This window comes from Arvicola amphibius, unplaced genomic scaffold (assembly GCF_903992535.2).
Source record: "Arvicola amphibius unplaced genomic scaffold, mArvAmp1.2, whole genome shotgun sequence".
NCBI classification, from domain to species: domain Eukaryota; kingdom Metazoa; phylum Chordata; class Mammalia; order Rodentia; family Cricetidae; genus Arvicola; species Arvicola amphibius.
This window is the reverse complement of record NW_024582315.1, coordinates 308,758-331,623: the sequence shown is the minus strand read 5'-3', so window position 1 is coordinate 331,623 and position 22,866 is coordinate 308,758. Positions and strand designations below refer to the sequence as shown.

Genomic DNA, 22,866 nt, shown 5'->3' with positions numbered 1-22,866 from the left:
ATGAGTACATGACCAAATTCAGTTAGATGAATGAGGGATTCTTGGTCATAGTCTTAAATGAATACATTAAATTCAACCCCTGGAAAAAAAACTTTAAAAGACTTATTATCAGGTAAGCAGTTTTACATACATGTGTAGAGATGCACATACACACACACACACACACACACACACACACACATATATATATATATATATTTTTCTATACCCCATTTGATTGTGTCTTGGTCAAATAACATACCATTCTGCTAAATATTAACCATAAGTTTTGCATTATTTAGCAATTTTCCCTGGAGAATAGACACTATCCTTCAAAGCCTTTAGCAGTTGCCCTCATATAAAATTGGAAGAACTGAGATATCCAATGTTCTATCCTTTCAGAGTTTGGAATCCAAGTGACAACTCGGTGTTCTACATTGTCTTTATTTGTAATAGTTTAAAAATTTATGTATATGAGTCTTTGGTCTACATGCATGTATGGCCTTGTATTATTTAAATAAAAAATATCTAAAGGCCCAAGTATACAAAATATATAGGTTAAGTAAAAATAAACATAACAACTCAATATTCAAAAACATAAAAGCACAACTTATTTGGTCGTTTCAAGTCTATGACACAAGGGACAAGCTGGGGATTAGGGACAATGGTGAACTGCTTCAAAGACCTGGACTTAATCTCCAGGACTACAAACTACTTATTCATTTTATTATTATTATTATTATTACTAAAACAAAGTAAAGATTAAATAAATATAGGTTTCTTTTTGTCTTTTCAGTTTAAAATCAAGGAATAAAAGAGCGCACCTTTTTTACGGGGCTCTAAGTCTCTGAATAAGTATACTGAATGATGCTGCTGCAGAACTCCACTAAGTGGATTCCATCAGAACGTCTACATCCACATTGGTTTTTACCCCACTCTAGTGCTCAGGGACACTGATCCACAGGTACTGCTTCAGTGGGACTCCAGGTTCTCTGGACCTCCAGCTTTAATGGTGGAGTTAGCTGAGATCATTTTTCCATTGCCCTCTCCCAGGTTGCCTGACTCAGCTGTGTACCTCAGCTAAGGTTCACTGCTTGAAATATAGCCCATTCGATCAGAATCTCCTTTGTAACCATAAACAAATGCTTCTTTTCCTTGTCCCTTTAAGATTAACAATAAGTTCCTCACTCTGGATTTCCTCACAAATGTCTTATTGAAAACATACTTTTTACTTAGCTTCTCTAGGATCATGAACTACAGAAAAACCTATATAGACCCACCTGGAAATTGGAAACAGACTAGATCGCCTGACAAAATTGAGAGCATAGGGGTGGGGGGTAGAAGGAAGGGAAGAAGGGGAAGAGAAGAAAAGAAGGGAAAGGTTGAAGAGAACTTGAGGATAGTCGAGATGGAGGAAGGACAGATATGAGAGGAAGGAAAGAGATATCTTGATTGAGGGAGCCATTATGGGGTTAGCAAGAAACCTGGCTCTAGAAAAATTCCCAGGAATCCACAAGGCTGACCCCAGGTAAGACCAAAAGCAACAAAGGGGAGGGTGCCTGAACTGGCCTTGCCCTGTAGTCAAACTGATGATTATCATAACTGTCACCCATAGAACCTTCGTCCAATAACAGATGGAAACAGAGGCAGAGACCCACATTGGACTGAGCACCCAAGGTTCAGTTGAAGAGTAGAAGGAATGAGAATATGAGCAAAGAGGTCAACACCATAAAGGGTTCATCCACTGAAACAGTTTACCTGAGCAAATGGGAGTTCACCAACTCCAGCTGGACTGGGAAAGAACAAGCAGAGGACCAAACTAGTCCCTCTGAATGTGGTTGACAATTGTATGGCTGGGGAAGACTGAGGGGTCACTGGCAGTGGCACTAGGATTACTCTCAGATGCATGTACTGGCTTTTGGGGATCCTATTCTCTTTGGATGTATACCTTGCTCAGCCTAGATGTAGTAGGGAGAGGGCCTTGGACCTTCCATAAAGCAAAGTGCCTTAGGAATAGAGGGGATGGAGTGGGAGGATGTGTGGAGGGAATGAGAGGAGCTGAGGGAGTGGGAATTTGGATTGTTTGTTTTAAAAATACAATAAATTAAAAAGAATACATATGATCTCTGAAAAAAAGAAAATACACTTTTAGCACCATATTTGACTAGGTCATTTTTTCCCTTAAGGTAATGATGGACAGAATAATTTCTCATTACTTGCTGGAGCATAAAATCCTTTGCTTTGGAGACTGGACCGGATTTCGATTTTTGTGTCATGAGTTTAATTCTTTTCCCTCCACAACAGACCGGTTCCTTATGCATGCAGAACTCTCACCATTACACACTATTGAGTCACAACAGAAGTGAGCCAAGAGGATGGTTTAGCGGGGGAAATGGTCAGAAGAGAATTGCCTCCAAATCTGTACTCCATCCAAGGGGCAGATGTTCCAAAGCAGCAAAGGCACAGAGTATTTATGAACAATAAGAAGTTAGCCTGAGATGTAAAATCAAACCTACCTCATCAAATATGACGTATCTGATCCTCTTCACCCAGCTTTGGCGATGAGGAGCTAGTAGCAGAATTTCAAAGCAGGCAGGCACGGTAACAAGGACCTAAAAAAAGCAGTAGTGTGTGAAGTAACACTTAGAATGTGCATAGGTGTAAAACTACATGAGGCTTGTGAGTCCTGAGTGTATCTAGAATAATTAAGATATGATACTACATCTAAGAATTGGATTCATTGCACATGTGATAATAGTTTGAAAAACATGAAATCTCAATTTTCCTGGGCCAAAATAATAAAATATCAAATTTGAAGTGCAGATTCTTGTTTATGAGCCTTCCAGCTGTGTCCAGCACTGAATGGGACACATATTGACCTCCTTCCAACCACAGCAAACAGTAAAGGAAATGGAAAGAACGAGAGAGCCAGGGGAAGGCATAGTGAATTGTGAACTGCCGTCTTCTGAACCAGGCCTGGCAGTTCCACCCATGAACTCACAGTAACTGTGGTTATCTCTGTATAAAACCTACAGAAGATCAAACCAGTCAAAATCCCAGCATGAATGAGAAAGCACTCATAAGGCCACACCCCTGCAGATGAGTTATTGGCAGGTGGTGGCTGCGGGGAAAGAGACTTGATACTGGCAGGCCTGTGGAATGGAGGGAGGGAAGGGAGGTAGAAGGAGAAAACAGGGTAGGTGGATATGATCTTAATACACCTCAAACACATATAAAATTCTCAAGGAATAAATAAAATATGTTAATTAAATAAATATTTTTAAAAGAAAAATATGTAAGAATCAAAATCATTAATTTTAACATTCTTTTTGGTTTTGTTTTTCAAAACAAGGTTTCTGACTGTTGTGGAACTCACTTTGTAGACCAGGCTGTCTGCAAACTCACTGAGATCCACCCGCCTCTGCCTCCCACGCTCTGAGATTAAAGGTGTATACAACCACCACACAGCTTAATTATTTTCCCTATTTTGATTCTTTTCAAATCTAACACTAACAAAGAATTTATGTTGGAAGGTATTTTTTTGAAAGGCAATTCCAAAAACACATTGCCAAATCTTCAATATAATGTTCTATAAACATGTCTTATCTTTCATTTCATCCTAATTATTGATCTGAAAATTCAATAAGAAAACTATAACTTCAATAACAACACATTCATTAATTACAACACAGCACTTTTAGCTAAAACAAGTATCTTTAACAAGAGAAAGTAATTATGATAATACTTTGCTGTCCATTAAGTTTCCATAGTTTGTTAAGATCTTTGAAACCTTTTGAATCTCATTGTAAAACAACATGATAATGAACTATAAACTAAAATCTTAAATCAAAATGAAACATCTTTAAAGAAAATGAGTTTTTTTACATTATTTAGCATGTAATCAAATTTATATTTTCACTGAAGCAGTTTTGTTCTTCACAAATTCTTTCATTAGATTTCTAGTAAAAAAATACAACATTATTATATCAGCTGATATCAAGTTTATTTAGTAGTATGGCAAACCTGGCAGTTCAGGGCATCATGACGATAATCCCTAGTGAAAACGCCACACACAACTTGACCAGCTGGCAGAATTTTGGTGTAACGATTTTGCACAGTTGCTGCCACTTGATTAACAAGTGCCTGATTGACAGAAAAACAGATGGATTAGTTACATAATAAAGTGTACATCAGCAAAAATTAATGGAATGATGGAGATGTTCAAAACTATATTCTGCTGTGAATTCAGAAAACTTAATAAACCCCTTTCTTCCAAAGTTTCTTTTGTCATGGCATTTTATCACAGTAAAGGAACACCTAATGAAGACCACCCCCAAATGAAAGTGTGGATAGTCTTAATTACACAAAAAATTTAATATTATCATTAGAATGACAACTACAATAAGCTAAGGTAAAAGCCTGATCCATGAAGGTATATTTCATTGTGGTTCAGAAATAGATGTATTATTCATTACACAAAATCTGATGAATTAGTACAACTTCTCCATTATAAAAAGTAGGCAAATGGATATCCACCTCTCCTCTACCCTCAACCCCTCCACCCCATCCCCCATCAACACCTGAGGCAGAGGGAACAGCAGGCCTTGAAGTCATAGAAACAGAGAACTGTCTCTGTCTGATCCCCACCAGCTAAAACTGGGGAGAGCAGGTCGTGTTGCCTGGGCAACACATCTGTTGTCACAAGTGTGGGTTAGCCAGCTCTGAAGTAGTGTGCAAGGGACAGCTGTTCCCATCACTCACCTCTCCTATGAAGGCATGAGAAAAGGAGAGGTTCCCTCCTTCCCACCCCACCCCCAACTATCAATGTCTGAGGCAAGATTAAGAACTAGCCCTGACAATCTTACCAAAAGCAATCTACAGATTCAATGCAAAACCCATCAAAATCTCTGAAAAATTCTTCACAGACCCCTAAATAACAATACTCAACTTCAAATGGAAGAAAAAAAAAAAAAAAAAAAAAAAAAAAAAAAAAAAAAACAAAAAAAAAACCAGGATAACCAAAACAATCCTGTACAATAAAGGAATTTCTGGAGGCATCACAATCTCTGACTTCAAACTCTACTACAGAGCTACAGTACTGAAAACAGCCTGGAGCCTGGTGTTGGCATGGCATAAAAACAGACAGAAGGACTAATGCAACTAAATCAAAGGCCCGGATAACAATCCACACACCTATGAACACCTGATTTTTGACAAAGAAACAAAATATATAAAATTTTAAAAAGAAAGCATATTCAACAAATCGTGCTGCTATAATTGGATATCAACATGTAGAAGAATAAAAATAGATCCATAGCTATTGTCACGCACAAACAGAAGTCCAAATGGATCAAAGACCTCAACATAAAAACAACTACACTGAACTTCATAGAAGAGAAAGTGGGAAGTACACTTGAACGCATTAGCACAGGAGACCACTTCCTAAATATAACCCAAATATAACTAGGGTTATTCTTTGGGCCACCCCAACATCTACCTCATCTATGATCTGCTGTAGCATGTGAAGGGACCTGATCCATTCACAGACCAAAGATGCAGGATCTCCACAACACAGAGCAACAACAGAATATCCGAGAAGTGTCCTAGTGAGGGCCGAGCATCTATAGTGTAAAAGAAGCCAGAGGCCTTGAACCAACCAATGACTCTTTGCAATGAACACTTGAAAGTAAAGATCTATAGGCAAAGGGTTACTGCGTGACTCACTGTGTCACACGGCAGCTTCCATGATGAGATTCCTAATTTTTACCTTTTTTTCCTTTTTCTCTTAAATTTTGTTTTATTTGGGAGGGTGTTTAGGTGTGGAGGGCAGATGTGAAGAGACAGGGAAATGAATGGGATCAAAATACATTACATAAAAGATGCACAAAATAAACAAACAAAGTAAAAAGAGAAGAAAAAGAAAAAATGTAGGCAAATGTGTCATTAAGTACATCATGAATACAGAAACATGACAGACCAAAAGTCATACAAAATAATACTGTCCAAATCATTGGTATTTAGAAGTCAAAATATTCAAATATATAAAATGTACATCTAAAAATTCTACTACTTCTCAGTATAGAAGAAACTCACTGAATAACAACAGGTATCTTGAGAAGGATTTGAGATTCCATCTCACTCCAATTAAAATGGTTAAAGTAAGAAAACAAATGTTGACAGTTGGGGGAAAATATTGGAAAGGTGAATCCTTAACACTACTGGTAAGAGTATAATCTGGTATACCCATTATAGAAATCATTACTGAGTTATAGGTCTATTTAAATTGTTCACCTGGTCTTGATTTAATTTTGGTAAATTGTACTTATCTAAAAACAAGTGCATTTCTTTTACATTTTCCAACTTTGTGGCATATAAATATTTGTAGTAAGACCTAATGATTCTCTGAATTTCCTCAGTGTCTGTTGTTATGTCCCCTTTTCATTTCTGATCTTATTAACTTGCGTGTTCTCTCTCTGCCTTTTGATTAGTTTGGATAAAGGTTTGTCAATCTTGTTGACCTTCTCAAAGAACCAGCTCTTTGTTTCGTGATTCTTTGGATTGTTTTCTGTGTTTCTATTTTGTTGATTTTAGCCCTCAGTTTGATTATTTCCAGTCTTCTACTCCACCTGGATGAGTCTGATTCTTTTTTTTTCTAGAGCTTTCAGCTGTGCTGTTAAGTCTCCAATGTGAGCTTTCTTCATTTTTTTTAATGTAGGTACTTAGAGCTATGAACTTTTCTCTTAGCACCTCTTTCATAGTGTCCCATAGGTTTGGGTATGTTGTGTCTTTATTTTCATTGAATTCAAGGAAGACTTTAATTTCTTTCTATTTCTTCCCTGACCCAGGGGTCAGCTTGACTGTTCAGCTTTCATAAATTTGTAGGCTTTCTGGGGGTAGAATTATTGTTAAATTCTAACTTTATTCCATGGTGATCATATAAGACAGAGGTGGTTACTAATATTTTTTTTTATATCTGTGGAAGTTTGCTCTGTTACTGAGTATGTGGTCAATTTTCGAGAAGGTTCCATGAGATGCTGAGAAGAAGGTATATTCTTTCCTATTTGGATGGAATGTTCTATAGATGTCTGTTAAGTCCATTTGATTCATTACCTCCATTAATTCTCTTATTTCTCTGTTAGATTTCTGTTTGATTGATCAGTCCATTGGTGAGAGAGGAGTGTTGAAGTCTCCTACTATTAGTGTGTGGGGTTTGATATCTACCTTGAGTTCTAGTAATGTTTCTTTCACATAAGTGGGTGCTTTTATATTAGGGGCATATATATTGAGACTTCATCCTGATGGATTGTTCCTGTTATGAGTATAAAGTGTCCATCTCTATCTCTTCTGATTGATTTTAGTTTGAAGTCAATTTTGTTAGAAATTAGTATAGCCACACCCGCTTGTTTCTTAGGTCCCTTTGATTGAAAAACCTTTTCCCAACCCTTTACTCTGAGTAGATGTCTGTCTTTGTGGTTGAGGTGTCTTTCTTGTAAACAGCAGAATGTTGGATCCTGTTTTCGTATCCAATCTCTTAGCTTGTGCCTTTTATAGGTGAATTGAGTCCATTGATATTAAGTTATATTAATGGCCAGCGGTTGTTAACTCTGTTTTCTTTTTCTTTTTTGGTGGTAGAGTTTATATGTTTCCCTTCTTTGAGTTGTGCTGGTGAAGGGTCGCCAGATGTCTGAGTTATTGTGGGAATTGTTAAATTCCTTGGTTTGTGATTTTTCTTCTATTACTTTCTGTAAGGCTGGATTTGTGGGTATGTATTGTTTAAATTTGTTTTTATCCTGGAATATTTTGTTTTTTCCATTGATGGTGAATGAAAGCTTGGCTGGGTATAGCAGTCTGGGCTTGCATCCATGGTCCCTTAGTTTCTGCAGCACATCTATCCAAGACCGTCTGGCTTTTATGGTTGCCATAGAGAAGTCAGGTATAAGTCTGATCAGTTTACCATTATAAGTTACTTGACATTTTTCCTTTGCAGGTCTTAATATTCTATCTTTATTCTGTATGTGTTGTGTTTTGAATATTATATGGGGAGGGGATTTTTTTTGATCTAGTTTATTAGGTGTTCTGTATGCTTCTTGAAACTTCATAAAGAAAGTGTGGAATATATATGCACTAGAGTACTACTCAGGGGTAAAAAACAATGACATCTTGAATTTTGCATGCACATGGATGGAAATAGAAAACACTATCCTGAGTGAGGTAACCCAGACCCAAAAAGATGAATATGGTATGTACTCACTCATAAGTGGATTCTAGCCATAAATAAAGGAGCCCATAATTCGTGATCCTAGAGAAGCTAAATAAGAAGGTGAACCTGAAGAAAAACATAGTTATCCTCCTGGATAATGGATGTAGACAAGATTGCCAGGCAAAAATTGGGAGCTCGGTGTGTGTGTGTGTGGGGGGGGGTAAGGGGATATGGGGAAAGAAAAGGGAAAAGGGGAGGATGGGGAGAGCTTGGGGGAATGGGGTGGTTGGAATGGAGGAAGGGTGGATACAGGAGCAGGGAAGTATATATCTTAATGAAGGGAGCCATTTTAGGATTGGCAAGAGACTTGACTCTAGAAGGGTTCCCAGGTCTCCAAGGAGAAGTCCCCAGCTAGTTCCTTGGACAGCTGAGGTGAGGGAGCCTGAAATGGCCCTATCCTATAGCCATACTGATGAATATCTTGCATGTCACCATAGAACCTTCATCTGGCGACAGATGGAAATAGGGACAGAGCCCCACATTGGAGCACTGGACTGAGCCCCCAAAGTCCAAATGAGGAGCAGAAGGAGCGAGAAGGAGAGCAGGGAAGTCAGGACCACGGGGGCTGTGCCCACCCACTGAGACAGTGGGGCTAATCTAATGGGAGCTCACCAAGGCCAGCTCGACTGGGACTAATGGAACATGTGATCAAACCAGACTCTCTGAACGTGGCAGTCAATGAGGGCTGACTGAGAAGCCAAGGACAATGGCGCTGGGTTTTGATCCTGCTGCATGTACTGGCTTTGTGGGAGCCTAGTTTATTTGGATGCTCACCTTCCTAGACCTGAATGGAGCGGGGGAGGACCTTGGATTTCCCACAGGACAGGGAACCCTGACTGCTCTTTGGACTGGAGAGGGAGGGGGAGGGGGTGTTGGGTGGTAAATGGGAGGAGGGGAAGAAGTGGAAATTTTTAACAAAATTTTAATAAATTAACAAAGAAGAAATACCAGATGTGGATGGTATAAATACGCATATCACATATATAATTTGTATCTTTAGTATTCATATAAATTATATATTTATATATTATATGTTTAATATATGCTAATTGTGTCAAATATATTTATGCATATGTTCAAATTATATATATATATATATATATATATATATATATATATATATATCAATTCATTTATCAAAAAAGAAGTTTGGTGATCTAAGACCTTCCTACAAAACTGTTGTAAATAAATTGAAGTTGATGATTTAAAAAAAAATCATTAATGAGGTTTCACAAAGCAGGAATAATGAAACTACCTCATGACCTAGCTACATCACTCCTTCCTGGGTATATACCCAAAAGTCTTCCAGTCTTACTAAAGAGGTATGTGCACATCCATGTTCATACTTCCCCTATTCCAATAGCTAGGAAACAGAAGCAACCTTGATGTCCATCAGCAAACTAATAGAAAAAATGTTGTATAAATTTACAATTCTATTCAAACAGACACAAAAATGAAATTATAGAAAATGGATAGAGCTGGGTATTATTATATTAAGCAAAATAACACAGGCTCAGAAAGACAAATATCACATATTTTCTCTTATATTTGAATCATAAAATTTATTTTTAATTTAAATAAATATATATATATATATATATATATATATATATATATATAATGTGGAAGAGAGTGGGTATAGGACATTAAGAGAATCATGAGAAGGATATAGGTCATAATAGAATATATGTGACTTTAAAGTGGAATGGGGGCTACATGAGAACAAAGGGGAGTAGTGGAGGGGGTTATATCATGGGAGAGGTAATGGTGAAGGAGGGTCAAAAATTATGCATGAAAATTCTGTTATGAAGCCCATTATTCTGTATGTTTTTATCTAGTGAAAATAAAAAAATGGAAATAGATAAACCACATATCCCCATCTAATATTTGAGTAAGATTTGGAATGAAGAAAAATATTACAAGCCCTGGATCCCTACCTTTGTGGGTGAAACATACACAACCACGCCTTCGTCACTCTCCTTCAGCACCTTCTCCATGCAGTAGTAGGAAGCATAGGTTTTGCCAGAGGAGGTTGGGGCAACAATCACTGCAGACTCATAGTTATCCACTACATCCAGGAGCTCCCGCTGCAGGGTCAGAGCATGATTTACATCAATCAAACAAGTCATATGCTACCCAAATAGATCATTCCTTTACCATTCTGATTTTTCTGAACCTCAGTGATGGAGAGCTGCAGACACACAGAAAATCTAAAAGTGAACTCTAATAGATGGCTTATTCTTTCAAATGATGCAATTCGTTTGCTTTTAAGCAGCTGAGAGATGAATCTTACATGTGAAAATGGAGTAGAAAAACTAAAAAGAGCTGCACAGGAAAGAGAGACTATTCAGGACAAAGAAGGAGCCAATGAGGAAGGCAGAGAAGCAAGGTATATTGACAGAAATGTGATCAAAGTACAAAACATACATGGACAAAAAAACATAATAAAACATGCTCTTTTGTATAAAAAGAAAACTCACTCAAAAATAACATCAGAATAAGATCTCACTATTAGCAAGTTTGTTTTTAATGTTTTGTACAGAAGTACAGTTGTTGGAACCAATCAACACACATTTTTTATGGCAGTAAGCAAATGGTTGAAGCACAGAAATAGCAAGGATTCTTCATTTTGCTGCTTACCCTTGAAGGGTGACTATTTGGGAGCATCATCTTTGCATTCTATTATTTCATTTATCAAGATGATGAGTAGTCAAAAGAATGAAAAACCTATGTGAAGGACAGAAGACAGAAAGTACTTTCAAATGACAACCTGCCATTCTGTGAATCTAATCCTCCCCACATGCCACAGGTCAGAATGAAAAGGGCATGAAAGAATTAGAAGGTGTATGGTAAATAGGAATAAATTTTTCTGCCTTTAGCCTACACTGAAATAAGACATTGGTCTCCTGTTCATGGAAAAATCAGAATTTTGATATACAAGGTCTCAGCCCAACTAGCTTTCTCTGATTCTTGCCTTCAGTCTTATGCTTCCTCACACAAGCTGATCCACCCCAATGTGATGCCATTCTGTTCACAAGCTGGCACTGGAAGCTAGGCTCATGGAGTCATCTAAGTATCTTTACCTTAAAGCTAGGGTGTCTCATGTTTTTCATTACATTAATGAAAAATGACTTACAAAATCTGAACTGACTGAAACAGCTAGTCAGATTGAACCTACAAAACTGCATTTGGATAAGTAAAAAATACTCAAGTTATCATATATATATGATATATATATGATACATATATATCAATGTGTGCAGAAGCAGTTACTTCCAAATTTTGTAGCTATCAATACTTATGTGTGTTTACAGACATATAGTTAGAATGGTAGTAAATATATAAGTAATTTACCCACTCTTTGAACTACACAAACTTCTTCATGAGTATTTATATTGTTTACATATGAAATTCTATTGACAGAAAACCTGGACTGTTGTACAGAATGATAATAGCTGTATAACACAGACATCATTAAGCTTTGACTCTATGCATGTGAATTCATCCAACACCTTACCAAGGAAATGGTCTGCATAGTAAATGAAAATTTTAATTTCTTTAAATAAAAATATTAGTCCATCTGAGACATTTTAAATAACAAGGAACTTTAACTGAAATAACTTTTAAATGAAATAATTCAATATTATGAAGTCCATGACTAATACAAATGCTAACACACACACACATACACAAACACAGAGAGAGAGAGAGAAAGAGAGAAAAAGACAGAGACAGAGAGAGAGAAAGAGAGAGAGAAACAGAGAGAGAGGAGGCTAGAGAAATAAAAAATTCCATGATACATAAAATTCTACAATGCACACATTATCACAAAATATAATAATATTTTATTCATATTTTACCTGCCATGTATCGGGAACAAAATCTTGGACTCTGGGGTCTGGATCTTTTCTTTCTTCTCTTATCAAATGGTGACCCATATATTGTAGTTGGAACCTAGCTGGCCCAATTCCAACTGAATATTTACTCCTTTTTTTCATTTTTATGTCATCTGCTTCATCCTGTAATGTTTTAAAAGATTATTTTGAAAGCAATTAAGTTATACCATGATTTAAATATTGAAATGTTTATGACTGAGTTTCTTCTATATGAAAACAATTTTAATCACTCTTTAAACATCTTGAGGGCATTGCCAATTTTTTGAAATACAAGTAAATCAGTAGATGTCAAGATTTTCAAATGCTTACTCTAATATTTGTAGCTACAGCCTGACATATTTACATCATCACCATTATAGATAGGAGCTGTTTTGTCAGAATTAAGTATTGTGCTAGTTTTAAAAGTCTGCAGAAATTATTTGACATTTAGTGGGATAGTCAATTAGTATAAAAATTTCTAATTCTTAAGTAATTCATATTTAGTAGTTGGATTAATCAAGATTGTAATGAACATAAAAACGATCACTGTATTTGAAGGATGCTTTATGTATAGCAAATTACGGCTGTGTAAAAATGAAGCTTTTACAATATGTTACCTGAGTTGGATACAAAGAATTTGCTAGTTCATCAAATCCTAAACACGTAAGACATCTGGCTATGAGTTTCCGATCTGTTTCTTGCAGAAGTTCAGAGTGTTTGTCCAACAAGGAGTGAATTCTCTTCATCATATCGACAGCTATGCTAAAGTCTTTTGTTGTTTCACCTTTGTACAAAATGCAAATAATAAAATTGTTATAAAAGTTATCAAAGTAATAAATGTTTATTAACGACGAGCAATCATCTAGCCTATTCAGTACTGTTTATGAAACTATCTTACTCAGCATTAACAGATGTTTGAGAACAGAAAGGACTAGATAAAAATCTTACAATTCATAATTAAAATATTCAGTTGAAGTTTATAGAATCTGGTGGTGAATTATAAAGCTTTTCTCTGTCTCATATTCCTGTGTCCCCTTTGTTAAAAAATTAATTGCATGATTTTAAATATAAGATGTAAATCAAAATATATACACAAAATCAATGCCTATTTTTTAAAAAAAAACAATAATCAGAATTTAAGATATTAACTGTGAAACACATTTAGGTAGAATGGAGAACATTTTAGAAAAGTGAGTCTCTTTTGGTTTGTGGAACCAATCATAATTACTTCTCAGTGCATTGGCATTCCACTTGCACAACTCTTTCTACACCATTTTTTTCTAAGTTTTTTGTTTGTTTGTTTGTTTGTTTTCATTTTCAAAACAGGGTTTCTCTCTGTAGCTTTGGATCCTGTTCTGAAACACACTCTGTAACCTATGCTGGTCTCGAACTCACAAATATCTTTTGCCACTACAGTGCTGGGATTAAAGGCATGTGCTATCACTGTCTGACAAAAAAAAAAAGAAAATTGTAATATATTAGGATTAGTGACTTGCTGAAAATAAATCTTATGGGAACAATAAAAAAAGATTATAATCTTAGCAACATTCACTTAGCCCTATTGTTCACAGAGAGCTACTGGATGTAAGCACTGAATCTGTTCACTCAGTGCAATCCATCTCTTCCAACTATCAGACCCAGACAATCCCTCCACTTCTCTAGTATCACACACAATGTTTCTCTCCTCTGCTCACATCTTCACTCTTGCTTCTGCTTTAGTTCCACCTTTCTTTTAGTTGGTGCACACTCTGACCTATTAAACAAGTGCTACCAATCACATATTGAAAGCTATTATACAAGAGGATGCCAAGTAAATGAAATAGAGGTCTTACCCTCCAGGAACATTCAGTTCACTTACATAATATGTGACAAATGATTGGCCCACACTGAGCATTAGAAGCTACAGACATTATGTGAATCTGTTTGCTAAAAGAGGCTGTATGCAAATATATTTTATGAACTGAATTTGGAGGATAAGTAAATTCTTGTTGTATGAAAAACAAGGAGAAGGGCACTTGTAGCTGTTTCTACTCTTGATTTCTCTATCCACCACGTACTTACAAAGATTTATTATTTATGTCTACATGGTATTGGGAATTCTACATACCGAGGTAAAAGTATGTGTTTCCTTGTCCTCCTTGTGATTAAAGTTGCCTGTGACTAAGTTTTGACTAAGGATATCTGAGAATAAGATCTTGGTGGCCAGGAAAGTACATTAAAGGTGAAAGAAGGAACTGGAGAGATTCTTTAGTGGTGACAGTTGTCACCACTCTTACAGAGCTGGATTCCCAAAAATAACACCAGAAGCCTCACAACAACCTGTAACTCCTGCTTCAGGGAATCTGACACCTTTTTCTGCATCTGTCGACACTCAACACAGGCACATACACACACGCAGATAAATAATAAATCTGAAAACAGTTCAGTGTGCAAATAGAGAGTAAGCCAGAGTTATGTGAATGACTTATAGAAGGTCACAACTCTGGGCATGGTCACAAGGACATTGAACTTCTGACATTTCCTGGAAAGATCATCTTTGTTCCTTAAGAGACTGCCTCTGTTTCTACCATGGGTCCTGCCCAATTTCTTGTTGCTGGACAGAAGAATCCAGAAATCCCAGCAGGGACTCTGCTATCAGTCTGCAGCACCTACAACCAATCTCTGAATGGAATAAGCACTATATTTTAAGTCACTCTAAATTATGATCTCTAGCAATAGCATCCAGCTTCAACTCCTTATTCAGTGTCTTGGTTTGAAAGAAAGATAAATACATGCTAAGGTATGTACTATGCCTCTAACCAATTTACACATCTTTACCTATTCAGTCCTATTTTATCCTTAACCTCCCCATTCTCTCTCTTTTGTTTTTTATCCTATGTCCTTCCATAGAAATGTAAAGGAGGATACAAAGAATTACCTCAGTGACTTTGGAAGATGTCTGTATGGTAGGGGTGATCAGTGTTGAAGTCTGTTTGGTTGGTGTTGATTGCAAATTTTACAGGATTTATAATCAATCACCTGGAGGACAGGCCTCTGAACATGTTTGTAAGGGATTATCTCTATTAGGCTAATGGATACAAGAACACCCATATGAACTCTGAGTAAAACCTAGTCTTCTGCATGAATTTTGAACTACATAAAAGAGATAAGCATGTGTTTATTCATCCATCTCTGCCTTCCTATTGTAAATATGATGTGACCAGCTGCTTCAAGCTCCTCCTAGTTTGATATGCCCTCCACAACAATGAACTGTACCCCTGAGCTATTAGATAGAATAAACTCTTTCATCATTAAGTTGCTTTTATGAAAGTATTTTTATATCACAACAAGTAAGGAGAAACTAAGTTAGTAGGCAAGCATCAACACCAACTTATCCAGAAAGAAAATGTTTATCCTTCGAAACTGAAAAACAAATGATGGGTTCTTGCTGTGTCTCACCTGTTATTGGTTCTGCTAACAATGCTCTCTATCTGGTCTGCAGTTAGTTTAAAGCTATCTCCAATTGTGCTTATGAATGTGCTTTGTCTTTGCTGTTGGCCACCTCTCTGAGATGCCATTGCTCATTGATAAAAACAGAGGAGAGAAGCCTTTTTGAGTCTTACTATACAAATTCTAGTTAGCAGGTGACAAGGCACCGTCATCACATCTCTTTGGACTCTCTAGCTCATCAAGGTAAGCCACCTGAATAACACCCCACACACCTTCAGCTCGGCAGTGCTTCTTCCATGCTGTCAAGCAAGCCATTAACCCAACTTTTTCAGCCTGAACTTTTACTGAGTTACTTTTACATGATTTCAAAAACTCTTCCAACTTCTTCATTCCAGAACTTAAATTCCTTTTCATCTCCTTCTCAATAGAAGATGACAGGGTATTCCATTTTTCCTCTTCTTTTTGTTCTTCCTTGGCAATTAACCTCTTCTTATTCTCTCTAGCAATTATGTCAGCCTTGGTCTCCTGCCCAAATGGAAAGAAACACAACTCGTGACAAGAAAGAACTATTCCAGATTGACATTTCTTCATGAAATATTTTAAGTATGCTCAGATGATTTCGACAATCACCCCATACTTGAATAGTCATAAAAATATGTTTTTTTAAAAATAAAGACTCTGTTGATTGAAAACATAATAATTCAAATTAATGAATATAAAGACTTGCAATAGATAATTTTCTAAATTTCTATGTAGTGTTATACATTAAATGGTAAATGTAATAACATCAAAGAGACCTTGCAAAGATTCATTTAGGTCTCCATGCAGTGACACCTGCTATTCTTTCCTGGACTGCAATTCTGTTACCTTTCCTACCAAGTCACCTTCCTACTCCGTATGTGATCATGATGTTTCTGTCATGAAGCTTTAACTTTATACCTTAAAAAAGTAAAAACATTAGTTATATAAATACTTTGAAGAAAGCATAGAAAATCTGTATAAGTCAGGCAAAGAAACCCATGTGTTGTATGCTTATTTTTGCTGAATTTTGTGAAAAACATTCTGATTATTATTAGCTAATAAACTACATTTTAATATTATTGAAAAAATTTAACCCAAAACTTTATTGACTTAATGCTTTATTTGATTCTCTAAATAGGTATATGTTATAGCATAGAGGATCATATGTAATAATTTATATGGAAGTTAGACTTTCTAGCAGGTATCATAATAAATATGATTGTCCTTTGTGTTACTTTTCTGTGCTGTAGTCAAATGACATGGCCAAGAAAATTTATAGAAGAAAAAAATTTATCTGAACTTGTGATTCCAGAGGGCTAAGAACTGCTGATGGCAGTAAAGAGGCATGGCACCTGTAGCAAGAAACTGAAAGTTTGTGTCTTAAACTGTAAGCAGGAATGGCAAGGCTTTAAGCTCTCCAAACAGGCCTCCAGTGACACACTTCCTCCAACAAGGCCAACCTCCTGAGCCTCCCCAGACAGTGCTGCCAACTGGGAGCCAAACACTCAAATGCTGAGACTATGGGAGACATCTCATTCAATACACCCAAATAAGGAAAAAGATGGTACCTCATGGAAAGAAGCCACCAAAATGGTGAGAAATACCAATTTAATAAAGAATAGCTCCCCTGAGTAAACTGGGAGCATAGGGACCATTGGAGAGGGTTGAAGGGAGGGGAGCAGAGAAAAATTATAACTCAATAAAATCAATAAAAAAGAACAGTAGCAAGAGCTTTTAATGATAATGGAATTTATGGAAACTTACACGTGTTTTTGTGCTTTTGGACTTACTGCAATCCTTCTTCGGCTTAGCACCTTGAGTTATGATGAGCTTAGAAGAGACTGATTCTAATGAGTTACCATAAAATCGTTGAAAAACATGATATTTCTGCACACTTCTAAGATAACGGGGGTCTTTTGTATGCTCTGAAGAAGAAAAAAACTTAAAATGTAAAATGATTAGGCAGTCTTGGCAGCATCTCTAACTCTCCACACCACTCCATAAACAGGTGCTATTCTTTCAGTATACAACAGCAATTTTGTCTGAGCAGTTTGCCCAACGAATGTATGTAAAATCGTCTTCAATAGGGCTATCCCATCTATAGAATAACTTTCAAAATGTCTACAAAGGTGGCAATTTTTCATATATATATATATATGTGTGTGTGTGTGTGTGTGTGTGTGTGTGTGAAACTATATATGTATATATGGTATGTATGTATGTATATTTGTATGTATGTATGTATGTATGTATGTTGCCTATGGATTTGAACCTAGGATCTCATGCATGCAGATTAAGGGTTCTACTACTGGTCAACAATTCCCCGCAGCTCAAACACTTTTGAGAAAATTTTTCACAGTCTGTTTCCAAATGAAAATACTAAGAATGTTATTTAATTTTATCGATTAAATGTGTCCTTTGATAATGGATATAGTGCACTCTAATTACTTACCCCCATTCTCATTAATATTCAATTTATCCTGTCATTCCCCCATCTCCATAAAATTCTTTCTCCCAAACTCATGCATTTTTGTTTTGATTTCTGACCCATTAACTTTAATTAGGACTCTGGGTTTGTCCATTGTACAACCACTGATGGAGCCCTGGGAGCACACCACTGGGTACACAACTGAAGCTAATGGTGACCCTGCTCCAGAATCCATCTGGATTAGCAGTAAGGAGTAAGGGTCCAAGAGTACCCTTCCTTCCAGGCAGTTTTTTTTTGGGGGGGAGGGTTGTTTTGTTTTAGAGACAGACTCTAAGTGTTACCTGTTTGTGCCCCATGAATGAGCTTCAGTAGGGAAAGTAAAGAAGAAAGCCATCTGAGATATTCTGGTTCCTTGAATTACTGGATAGGAAAAAGGAAGGCCCTCATCCTGGGACACAGTCATAGAGCTGAGAGCTTCATCACTGTATATTAAACTTCAAAGGCATCCAGATTTCTTAAACTACAAGCCTTCTTTCCTAAACACAGTGTCAAACTCAGGAGACAGAAATCAGAAATGCACTCCTCTGCCTAAAACACCTACACCCTCCATATGAAAAACCACCAGGAAACACAGGGAGAAATCTCTGTTAACATTCTTCTTGTTGCCCATCTGAATGTCCTGTTGAATGTTCTTTTGATTTGAGTTCATAATGTGATTTATACTTTGAAATAAAGGCCAGAGTGATGTAGATTTCAATTAGTTTAGCAGAATCGGCAAGCTCACCATTGAAATTGGCCTTAGTCCTGTCATAGTCATCACTGAGAGGTCTGTGGGAATGCCAGTGCACAAGCTCATCGAATTCCTTATGCTTAACCAGCGAGGAAACAATGGGGTCATCACTGGGAGAAAAAAAGAAATACAAGCATATATCAAATACCAGGCCTTCAAATACAATACATTTTATAACTTTGAAAATCATAGTTTCTTCTCCTCTTCCTGCGATACAACATGTGTAGTTGAATGCAAAAACCATTTTCTTAGAAGCTTCAGAAGCCAGGACCACTTCAGGTCTCCAACACTCTCAAACATTCCTTGTTCTATTAATTTAAAAATAGGAGTAGAATGCTTTATTCTCCAATTAAAATCACATAGATGTCATAAAGATGGGCAATGGGCAAGCAATATGCAGCAAATATATTGCATGCAAATATGCAAAAAAATATGTTGCATGCAATTTACTATCTTAAATGTATCATATTTCTGCATTTTATTCAGAAAAAGCCTTCTCAAAGAATATTTAATAAATAACTACTATCCATTCCAAACAAGTACTTATTAATACATATGGAGGCCTTACCTTTTTAGGAAAGGCAAGTCTTTCAAAATGTCTCCAGTAAATTCATCAACCAAAGCACATGACATTGGAATAAAACCCAAATTTGGCATCTTTTTCTGGGAACTTTCTATAAACAAAAATAAGTATGATCAAGTTAAATGTGAACTTTTCAGAAAGAAAGACAATATATTATTTCCCAAAATTTCAACTTTAAAAACTTTCATATTGATTTATATTTTAATTCCAATCCTGTTCATAAAGTTATTTCCTACTTTGAGGCTATTGGAACATCATAAAAATGAATAATAACTAAGCAAATAGGTATATAGATTAAAAATGTAGGTAGCCCAATGGCTAGAGAGATGATAGGTATATGGCTAGATAGAAACATTATGACAAAGATGACAGATTATTGATAGATGACAGAGAGATAAACAATAGATAAAAGATAATTTTGTGGTTCTTATGTTCAAATATTTAATCCTTTTATTTTTGTCTAATAAGACATAAAGTTTCTAAAGATAACAATCTGAGAGATCACATACATAGTGTCAAATAAAATTAAAATAGGGGAAAAATGGTCATGAGATTGAGGTTATTACAATACTCCCATTGAGCTCCTTTTTGGTTTATATACAAGGTCATGCAAAAGCAGGTATATAGGTAACAAAATGATAGATCAGATAGACAGACATATGACAGCTAGATGGTAAGTAGGTAGATGTTGGATAGATGACAGAGACAGACAGACACAGATAGAAAGACAGATGATGATAAATAGATCAAACACATAGCTGTGATAATTGGCTAGTGAATATTTTATAATTTTTATTTAATGTATCGTTCATAATTATCCTGATGCTCTCTGTTCCTGTGTTTGCCCAGGATACCTTCTGTAACAGTTAAAGTACTCTCCCTATAACCACAGAGATCAAACCAGAATCACTGAGAATGACCCTCAGTCAAAGTCATAACAGCAACTGGAGAACAAATACCCCAGCTCTCTTGTTCCTTGCAAGCGATGTTTCCAAGATAGTGTGAACCCTATTCTAAGATTTCCAGTTGGCCTCATGTCTCCCAAAGTGGAAACCTGCTCATAGACAGGCTCTACAGAGTGCTCTTCGTTTTCTTCCCTAGTCTAATTTGAACCACTCTCTGACTGGTACAGTAAACTCCTTGAACCAGTGTTCTTTTGTCGGGTGGGATTTATTGTCATAGAACACAAGAACACATACACACACAAACACACACACACACACACACACACACACACACACATGTACCTATGTAGGTATACACTCTCTGGTACAGTAAACTCCTTGTACCAGTGTTCTTTTGTCGGGTGGGATTCATTGTCATAGAAGACAAAAATACATGTATACATACATACATACACACAAATACACACACACAGGTATGTACATATGTAGGTATCCTAAGTTCTCAGTAAACATTCCTTTTGATACTTCCTCTAAAATCATTTTTCCTGAAATTCATTACAATGTTAAAGATGTTATTATGACTAAACAATTTTTGTTTTTCTGCAAATATGTAAGCTATCCTCTACCCATATATAATTTAATAATTACATATAATTCTGCTACATCTTGAATTTCACCATTACTGGGAAATCTGTAACTTGACTAATTCTATAGAGTTAATTCTTCCTTTAGAGTTAATTATGAATCTTATGAGATGCTCTGTAGTTTTTACATGTTGCAGTTTCCCTTTGTCTGTCAAGGGAGTGTATTCTTCTGGCTTAATATGTTTTTGCATTTAACTTACCTGATTTGACATCCTAAATGTATAAAATTTGTCTTGATTAATGCAGGTAAATGTTACGTCATTACTTTCTAAACATCATTCCACTCCCATCAATTCCTTCATTCTTTCCAAGTTTCCAAATGAACCAAAGGTTGGATTTTAAGTCTCCATGTCTTTTAATATCTTCTTGCTGAATTTTAATTTTATATTTATTTAAGATTATAACATACTTTAATTTACTTATAATGAAACATTTATATATATATGTGTGTGTACAGATAGAAACATAGATAGATAAATAGATAGATATGAGAGAGAGAGACAGAGAGACAGAGAGACAGAGAGACAGAGAGACAGCGATGCATATTTTTAGTTGGGCCTGGGGTGTTTCCCTGTGTTCTTAGTAGGAGTCAGGAGGATCAGGAACTCAAAATCATCCCCAGCTATCTTGTGGGTTCAAAACTAGTCCAGACTACATAACACCTTATCTGAAGAAGCATACACCATGAAAACAAGAGGATACACAGAGTAAACTGATAATACAGCCAGGAAATTTAATATGCCCACTATATTAAGTATTATCAATATGTCCTTGTAGGTTTCTGTGGGGGTGGTGTTGAATTTGCCTAAAATCTTTTTTTCCCCAAATCACTGTTGTATATTATAAAATATATGATTACTTTTAACCTTCGTAGAGTACATTAGCCTCATCAAGTACATCAAGTACAGACCTATTATCTTCCATACATTTATCTTCCATAAGTGTACCCTTTGACCTACATTTCCCTAGCCCCAACACTGCTTCCTCAATAACTACCTATTTACTTTGCTCTACTTCTATGTATTTTTTTAGACTGTGCATGTAATGGCATCACACGGTATTTTTCTTTCTGTGACTAGCTTTTGTCCTTTCTCATAATGGTATATTTCACCTGTTCTGTTTTCTTGTGCTGGAAACTGAGCGCATAACTTCACACATGTTAGGACACTCTACCCGTGAGGGATGTCTCCAACCTTAAGTATGAATCTTTTTCTATTTACTTATGAAACCCAAACAACCCCATTATTAATATCCAATAGACTTTTAAACCCGTTCAGTACTTTGATTTCTACAGGTTTGGTTATACAAATAAATATTGTCTTAAAGTTTTTATTATTTTTCTCATTTCTAATTTTACATTTAATCTCTCTTAGATGTTTTCAAACTATATTCAGAGAGTGCATAATTGTGATGATTAAAAAACTGGAAGTTATCAGTTCTAATTCCACAGCTGATGTGGGATTCCCTTCTGTATGCTGTAAATACCATTGGTTAACAAAGAAGCTGTTTTGGCCTGTGATAGGGTAGAATTGAGCTAGTCAGGAAAAACTAAATTGAATGCTGCATGAAAGAAGGTAGAGTCAAGAGACATTGTGCAGCCACCAAAGGGGAAAGTCAGCTGGAACCTTCCCAGTAGGCTACGAACTTCATAGTAAAATATAAAATAGTAGAAATGGGCTAACCAGAGATATAAGAACTAGCTAATAATTACAGTTAAATAATTGGCCAGGCAGTGATTTAAATAATATAGTTTCCGTGTGATTATTTTGGGAGTCTGGGTGGTCAGGAAATGAACAAACAGACTCTTACAACAGATTGGCACCCAATATTATATCCCTCTGGAGTCTTTGATGGAGTTGAAGAATAGAAAGTTATAGTTATAGTTTTCCTTAGTTATGGTAAAAGATAAAGTAGATATAAATATTGTAACTATAATTCTTGCTTAATATCTG

General features: G+C 36.1%; 1 protein-coding gene across 1 annotated transcript in view; it reads right to left on the bottom strand.

Annotated features, from left to right (window-relative positions):
* The window catches only part of LOC119805807 (probable ATP-dependent RNA helicase DDX60), a gene marked incomplete at its 3' end in the record, with an annotated part of 67,811 nt that overhangs the window by 20,125 nt on the left and 24,820 nt on the right, over positions 1 to 22,866 (bottom strand). Inside the window, exons 12-20 of the mRNA XM_038317610.1 lie at positions 19,351 to 19,456; positions 18,777 to 18,892; positions 17,329 to 17,489; positions 15,816 to 16,068; positions 12,732 to 12,898; positions 12,100 to 12,258; positions 10,177 to 10,326; positions 4,003 to 4,122; positions 2,496 to 2,591 (exon numbers count right to left, since the gene is read on the bottom strand). Of these exons, the coding sequence (XP_038173538.1) occupies positions 2,496 to 2,591; positions 4,003 to 4,122; positions 10,177 to 10,326; positions 12,100 to 12,258; positions 12,732 to 12,898; positions 15,816 to 16,068; positions 17,329 to 17,489; positions 18,777 to 18,892; positions 19,351 to 19,456 (1,328 nt within the window). The remainder of the gene's footprint in view (positions 1 to 2,495; positions 2,592 to 4,002; positions 4,123 to 10,176; positions 10,327 to 12,099; positions 12,259 to 12,731; positions 12,899 to 15,815; positions 16,069 to 17,328; positions 17,490 to 18,776; positions 18,893 to 19,350; positions 19,457 to 22,866) is intronic.